Source organism: Pimephales promelas, chromosome 23 (assembly GCF_988280905.1).
Source record: "Pimephales promelas chromosome 23, fPimPro1.hap1.1, whole genome shotgun sequence".
NCBI classification, from domain to species: Eukaryota; Metazoa; Chordata; class Actinopteri; order Cypriniformes; family Leuciscidae; genus Pimephales; species Pimephales promelas.
In genome coordinates, this window is record NC_142791.1 from 9103444 (window position 1) to 9111555 (window position 8112).

General features: G+C 38.2%; 2 protein-coding genes across 2 annotated transcripts; both read left to right on the forward strand.

Moving 5' to 3' along the window:
- On the forward strand, positions 1 to 2022 carry LOC120481787 (placenta-specific gene 8 protein). Its single transcript, XM_039675606.2, has 4 exons — positions 1 to 29; positions 956 to 1056; positions 1168 to 1355; positions 1429 to 2022. Exons 2-4 carry the CDS (start codon positions 966 to 968, stop codon positions 1657 to 1659), a joined length of 510 nt encoding a protein of 169 aa, XP_039531540.2. The 5' UTR covers positions 1 to 29; positions 956 to 965; the 3' UTR covers positions 1660 to 2022.
- Positions 2023 to 2721: 699 nt separating this feature from the next.
- Positions 2722 to 5053, forward strand: ugt5g2 (UDP glucuronosyltransferase 5 family, polypeptide G2). The gene is made up of 2 exons (XM_039675692.2): positions 2722 to 2901; positions 3474 to 5053. The coding sequence occupies exons 1-2, from the start codon at positions 2737 to 2739 to the stop codon at positions 5046 to 5048; spliced, it is 1740 nt and encodes a 579-aa protein (XP_039531626.2). The 5' UTR covers positions 2722 to 2736; the 3' UTR covers positions 5049 to 5053.
- Positions 5054 to 8112: the final 3059 nt, after the last annotated feature.

Here is an 8112-nt window from a genome sequence, read left to right on the forward strand (position 1 = left end):
CAGAAAAGGGAGAGGTTGCACTAGAAAGAGTAAGTAAGCCATTCATCATCTTTTCTCATTTTTTTTCAGCAATTAAATCAACTTTTTACTCAGACTGTGACTTTTTAAAAAAAATAAGGTGACAGTTTTTATATACATTTTGTATTTGTTTTTAGAACTTTAAATGATTCTTCTACTTGTATGCTAAATGTTATATTTATTTCATTTGTGTGTCCTAATAATTGCAAATTCCCTCAAAAAAAAAAAGAAAGAAAAAAGAAAGAAAACATTTTCTTTTTCTTTTTGTAAATTACTTTGCAAACCTAGATACAAAACCTGCATGTCTAACTTGATACGGTTGCACAATGCTTATGGGTGAAATTTACAAGTTAAATCATCTGTACGTGTTTGCATTTTACAATAAGGTCCCATTAATTAACATTGGTCAATGTATTATTTAACAATGTGTAATTTGTTACAGTCCTATTTATGCATCTTTGTTAACGTTAGTCAGTACAAATACAACTGTTCATCGTTAGATCTTGTGAGCTAGTAACTACTAGAGAAGTTATTAATAACAGACATTTGAGAATAAAGATGTAACATCTTGCCACATAGCAGTGTTTGTACACTCTAAAAAATGCTGGGTTGTTTTAACCCAACTTTGGGTCAAATATGGACTAACCCAGCCGTTGGGTTAAATTTTTACATTACATTTTTAACCCAACATTTCGGGTTTGTCCATATTTGACCCAAAATTGGGTTAAAACAACCCAGCATTTTTTAGAGTGTAATGTTAGTTATATTTTGTTCTACATTCATACATTCACTGTTCTGACAAGCAGCAAACAAAACAAAAACCCAGTGAAACCGGTTCATAGGACTTCTCGGCAAAAAAAAAAGAACTGGTAGGATAGTTTAAAATACCATACATAACTCAGTGAGAAACTTTACTATTTTGTCATTCCTCCACCAGTCAAATCACAATGGCGGCTGTAATTATGCAGCAACCTAACAAAGTTCGGAAAACTGCCTGGAGTTCAGGAATATGTGACTGTTTACAGGACATTAATTCTTGTAAGTACGCTACAATTCCATTTTAATGCCGTATAATAATCACCACAGCTCCATTTTTACTGGTCGTTAAAAATGATACAAATGATATCCCGTTTTTTGTTTTGTCTTCAGGCTGCTATGGGTTCTGGTGCTTTCCTTGTTTTATGTGCACCACCACTGGTCAGTTTGGGGAGAGCACCTGTCTGCCTCTCCTGGACATATGTGGCCCATCTCTCATGACTTTTTTCGGGGTTTCATCATGTGTGCCGCCCGTGACTCTGGGAATGAGGGTGGCAGTTCGCTACAAATATAACATTGGGGTGAGTTTTTCTTCACCTCTACCAATAAACGAAAGAAGACCACAAATTAATTTGTCTGTATGTGTTGAAACAGGGCACTATTTGCGAGGACATCATGATATCTTACTTTTGCATGTGGTGTTCGTGGTGTCAGATGAGTAGAGAAATCAAATCACGCAAACAAGATGTCAAAATGATCCAAACCGTACCCGTGTTTCATCCAAATCCCATGGCAGCCCAAACTCGATTTGTCCCTCAACAGCAGATGGTTGGTGTGGCACCGGCAGTTCAACCAATACAGATGCAACCAGTTCGGATTGGTTAACCTATGGAGACAAGAGTTGTTTAATAGAATATAGATGTTTGTGACACACACACATGTTGGTTTTCAAGTGTTATGGGGACTTTCCATAGACATTTTTTTTTTTTTTTTTTTGTTACGGTACAAACCCTTATTTTCTATCCCCTAATCCACTAAACTTAAACACAGCTCTCACAAAAAAAACTTTCTGCATTTTTTACATTTTCATAAAACATCATTCTGAATGGTTTATGTACCGTTTTCTTCACGGGGACCAAAATATGTCCACACAAGGACAAGGATTTTGGATATTACCATGTGGTGACATTTTGTCCCCATACAGTTTTACCAGAGCAACACACACACACACACACACACACACACACACACTTAGAAAGAATACAATTGATATACTATACATCTAACCAGCAATCATTATAAATGATTTTGCGTAAATAGCATTTGGAAAATGCCTGTCTTTGTTTATTCCTTTAATATAGTACCTGTAATCTGACTTATTCAATAAAAAACTCTGATTAAATGGTTGTAGACGTCTTGTTTTCTTAATCTGATGTTTTTTGTGTGTGATTATTTTAAAGGCATCTTGTCTGTGAATAACTTTGAGTCTTGAGTGAGCAGACACCTGAATTCTATGGAAAACTGATTTTTATAAACCGATTGCTATATGCTGTTTGCACATTTACAGTATGCAGTATGGAAACTGAGATTTGTCAAATCTATTTAATTGTCAATTTGAAGTGTGTATAGACCATTTAAAAATGTAAATATATTTATGTGTGCAATTCAACAAAGCATCATAACACCTTTTTGCATATCATGCTGGTCAGGAAGAACTTGGACTAAGAAATGTTACACAACAAAGTTTTTTTGCCAAATGAAGGAATTATGTTCAATAGGGAAGATAATCTCTCTGTCAGAGACTTTGTGAAGGCTTTTTCTTTTATGAGGCAACATTTCTGTGCGACTGAAACTGTAAAAGGCTGAACTGAGGTATGTAACCTAAACAAACAGTGTATAAGAGATCTTGACAGACATGTTGTGTACACATTTCTTGTATTAGAGAAATTTAAAGTGATATTCATGCTGATTGTTCTTGTTATTTTGAGAGAAGAAAAAAAAAGGATGTGTGGATACGTATTTCTCATTTTTCTTTGGACATCCATCCTTCTCTCTTTACCCTGTGGTTATAATGGCGACAAGATCCTGGTTTTCCCTGTTGATGGCAGTCACTGGGTGAACATGGAGGTACTGATTTGAATACACAGGATGTGTAGATTTCCAGCAAAGTCTGTTGTTTTTTATATGACTTTGTGTAAGTTTCTGTTTTAAAACAAACCAGGTCATTTAAGAAGTGCATCACAATCGTTCTATCCGAAACGATTAAGACTGAAATTTATACATTCTGCTGGCCAGAGACTTTTTGGTTTCTGTGGAAGTGCTTAACAGGGCTTTAAGTGTAAAATACCAAACTTGTCCTTTAAATATGTAATTTTGGTGATCAAATATGAGTTTTAATTAATTTATAATTCATGCAGTTCAGACTGTTTGATAACTTTATTCAATTAAATCTGTATTTTTTCTACCTGTTAGACTGGTAGAAAGGGCACAGGTAAATGTGACATTTGGTGAAGTTCACAATGTAATTTTGGGACGAGTAAACCCATCTAATCTTTCTACATTAATTTGGAGAGTAACTGTGAGATGATTACGTTATAAAATATATTAAAAATATTGCAATTAATCACAGAAAAAAAAGTGTATTAATCTTTTAAACTTTTCTAATTAAAACCTAAGTGCACTCCTTTACTGCCCACTAGGTGCTGGTGAAGAAGCTGCAGTCTCGTGGACATGAGCTGAGTGTGATTCGGATGGAGGACAGCTGGTTCATCCAAGAGAACTCAACTTTCTACACCTCCATTACAGTGAAGCTTAAAACGAATCATATAGGCCTGGACCTGTTTGAGACCGCAGCACAAAGGATTCTTGAGGCCCGCATGAAGGGCCCGATGATAGGAGCACTAGTCCAGCTCTCGGAATTTATTGGAATCATGAATGTGGCTCACACCGCAACCTGTGCCATGCTGACCGCCATGCTGGAGAACAAAGCTCTGATGAGACAAATAAAGATGGCGAACTATGACTTGATGCTTACAGACCCAGCCATGCCAGGTGGGATCATCCTGGCACATTACCTCTACCTTCCAATGGTCTATAACGTCCGCTGGATGACTTTCGGAGAGGGACACTTCTCCATTGCTCCTTCTCCAATCTCCTACGTGCCTGTGCCTGGCTCAGGTCTAACAGACCGAATGGGCCTGTTGGAAAGATCCCGCAACCTTCTACATTATGGGTTGAACCTCATTCAAGAGCGCTGGCTGGTGATTCCCACGTATACCAGCTTGTTGCTCAACTACTTCCCTCCGGACGCCGACCTCCTCGCCATGCAACTTTCAGCGGAGATGTGGCTAGTGCGTGTTGACTTTGTGTTCGAGTTCCCACGACCCTCCATGCCGAACCTCGCTTACATTGGTGGCTTCCAGTGTCGTCCAGCCAAGCCTCTTCCTGCCGAGCTGGAGGAGTTCATGCAGAGCTCAGGAGACCATGGGGTGGTCGTGATGTCTCTGGGAACGCTGATCGCAGGATTGCCCAGAAAGATCATGGAAGCCATTGCCTCAGCTTTCGCCCACATCCCACAGAAGGTGGTCTGGAGGTTTATTGGCGATAGACCTTCATCACTTGGCAATAACACCCTACTACTTGAATGGATACCACAGAATGACTTGCTGGGTCATCCGAAAACCCGTGCTTTCGTGGCTCATGGTGGCACCAATGGTCTATATGAAGCCATATATCATGGAGTGCCAGTTCTGGGACTCCCGTTGCTATTCGACCAGCCAGATAACATTGTACGTCTTCAGGCAAGAGGTGCGGCGCGGATGCTGGACGCAGCTATTTGTACGTCAGAAGAATTCCTCGAGGCTTTGAGCGATATCTTAGAGAACCCAACGTATCGTCAAAACATGCAGAAGCTCTCCGGTTTACACCGAGACCAACCTCTGCATCCCCTCGACAAAGCAGTGTACTGGATCGAGTTTGTCCTGCGCAATAAAGGTGCGCGCCATCTGCATGCTGAGGCCAACAACATGTCTATGTACTCCTACTACTGCCTAGATGTGGCTGCAGTGGTTCTCCTCATGCTCCTGGTAACTCTGGGAGGTGTCTATACAATATGGATACGAATTTGGAAAAGAGAGACAAAAAAGGCTGTTAGAGATGGCAACAAGAAAGCTGTAAAGGATAGTAGTAAGAGGCTGAAAGAGAGCATTAATGCTCTGAAAAACAGCAATAATATCCCTATTCCAAAACTAAGAGCAGGCAAAACTAGGTTTTAGTACAATTCCAGAGCTACACTGTAAAAAAATATTGTTTGTTTAACTTAAATTAAGTAACCTGGTTGCATTAAAAGTTCTTTGAAATGGAAAAATTTAGTTAATACAATGAAGGAGATTGATTTAATCATCAGAAACTCAAAATGGTGTGTAAATTATTTAAGTTGATTTGACAAAAGAAAAAAAATGTTGTGATTACAAATCACGAACATATTTTTTTTACAGTGTACATACTTATTGCATCCAGTGTCCGTTCATTCAATCGTCTTTCTTTCTTTCTTTCTTTCTTTCTTTCTTTCTTTCTTTCTTTCTTTCTTTCTTTCTTTCTATCTTTCTTTCTTTCTTTCTTTCTTTCTTTCTTTCTTTCTCCCCCCATTTCTTTTCCTTGAGCTCTTGCAATTCCCTGCCAAGACTAAACTGTGTGCTCGTGATTAGGTGCAGATCCCTTCCTGGAATCCTTCACATTTGTTGTAATCCCCCTGTTTGCACACAAAGCATTTAAGGCCATTCAGCAAAAAGAAAAAAAGAGTCACCTCACCAGTGACAAACATCTGCTGGTCAATAGGCTATTCTGTGATCGAATGATAAAACCATGCTGTATAAGCTACTCAGCGTAACTACGCCAGCAAAACATGGCTAATTACATGCATAGTATAATGCATAACAAATGGTCAAAATAAACACTCTTTCCCGAGTCCAAAACAGCAGGTTTCATTTTAACAAGCTTTTATATTCTGCAGCCAATCACCAGCAGGTGGCGCTATATGGATGTATTCAAAGTACTGCTCAGAATAATTTCTGCAATCCAAAATCAGATTACATACTATTTTATATCAGCGCAATGCTTTTTACACACCATCCATCAAAATCCCATGCTTTCATTAAAGCAAAAATGATTTAAATTGAGATGATCGCAAACCTGACCAAAATGGTGCGTGTCACCACACTTTCTCTTAACCACAGGAGGAGGCCATTCTTTTCTCCAGATATGAGACAGGAGATGGCTGGAAGCGCATGCAGGGGACAGAATGATAAAAAGAAGACAGGCAAGGATGAGAGGGCTCTAACTGATTGAGGGGACATTAGCTTGGGCTGTATTCGCTAATGTATGCTTCTAATGACTCGTTATCTCATTATCAATCTTATTCTCGCTCATCTTTTCTTTTCCTCACTCTCTCCCCTTCCTCTATCTCTCTATCTCCTCCCAATCGACCAGCAATGATGGGAATAGCAATTAGGACGCTAGGCTGCCAAATGGCTATTTTAATTAGCCTTTCTTAGTGAGAGAGAGAGAGAGAGGTGGGATGAGAGAGTGAATGAGAGAGAGAGAGAGAGAGAGAGAGAGAGAAAGAAAGAGACTAATGTTCTTCATAAGTGCTACAGATTAGAAGGTCATTAGGCTTTTGCTTGAATTAATGATTAGGAATTCCTGCAGGTCATAGAAACTTATTACACAAGCCTACTTAACATTAATAGAACCATCCTATTTGTGTTAAACACAAAGAAATTAAAACTAAAAACCAATTACAGAGTGATGACATTGTCTTTCGCCCTCCCCCTGGTCACCCATAACGGAGACCCAGTGTAAAACTCTCTGGACAGTAGAGAGACTCTATAGTCGCACAAGGATAAATGATCGGTTTCGCTCGCGCTCCCGTTTTATTCTTTCCCAGTTTTACTCCCTGGTCATTCTATGGTTTTTCTATCTGCTTTCAATATCTTCTGCTTCTCCACTGTATGTTCCGTCATTGTCAGTAAACCGCAGTGTTTCTCCGTTGTGGTACGTAATTTTCTTCAAGAGCACAATGCAACATTCTTGTGTGTTATTTGTTCATTTGTGGCTTGTTTGGGACACGGGCTGGTCTGACGAAAATCTCTTCAGAGGCACTTTCCATCCCAAAAGAGATAGACTACTTATTTCAGCCCTTTCTTAGATCAATCCCCCTGACACATAAAAACAAGGCAAAACACACACACACAAGGCCTACTTTCTGCACATAGTGTTCATACTGAAAAAAAATATGTGCGTAGATCACATAGAAAAGTGATGTAGAGTATAGCCTATACAAAATGATTAAAAATGTAGCCATACGAGTGATTTGTGTGAGGAACAAACTGAAATTCACTATTTGCTGATAATGTTCCCCTCCAGTGAGCTGTTAACTGCTGCATTGAATCAGTGAGTCAGTGAGTTGAACTTAAGAACCGAATAAATTTGATTCATTAAAAGACCGTTCCGTCTGTTCTTGTGAAAGGAATCTGAATTGATTCAATGAAAAGGTCTGGCTCAAAGGAACAATTTTATGAAGAATGGTTCTAAACAGTACCAGATTAGGTACTACATTAAAAAGTCATGACTGGGGGTATATGTTTATACATAAACTATATTGAAAACTCAAACGATATAAATCTGTCACTTACATGCTTAGTGGAGAAGAGAAGTATCTACAACTGAACAGAACTGGCCACACATTTCCTGTTGAAAAAATAACAAGGACAGTATGATTGGTACAATTTTAAAGTTAAAATGTATACACATTTTTAAAAAGGCATCACTTACCTGTTGAGAGCAGGTTGACAGTCTGTAGTTGTTTGTTGATGATTGAGCTTGAGAAGATCGATAAAAGTGATTTTAACAGTGTTTTTTGACGGTTCCAGGTTAAAAAAAAAAAAAAAAAAGGGCTGGAAAAAAATGGTGGAAATAAAAAAAGAAAACAACCTAAATTAACACACACACACAAAATTTCAGCATCTTGTGATGTCCTAACTATATGGTATTTGTAAAGAACTTTTTGATAAGAACCATCTTTTTTCTTCTTTTTTACAGTGAATGATTCACTTACCTGTGGTAAAGATATCTAGCGAATATAATGACTTAAGTTTTAAGGTGTCGTATGATTTTAAAAGATTTATAGCACGTGTGTCACATGGGCTACTTTAATGATGTTTTTATGGTCCTTTTTGCATCCTTTAAAAAAAAAAAAAAAAACCTGGACTGGTCCTGCATTGTATTTGAATGAAAAAAACAAACAAACAAACAAACAAATGATTTCATAATGGCATGGTT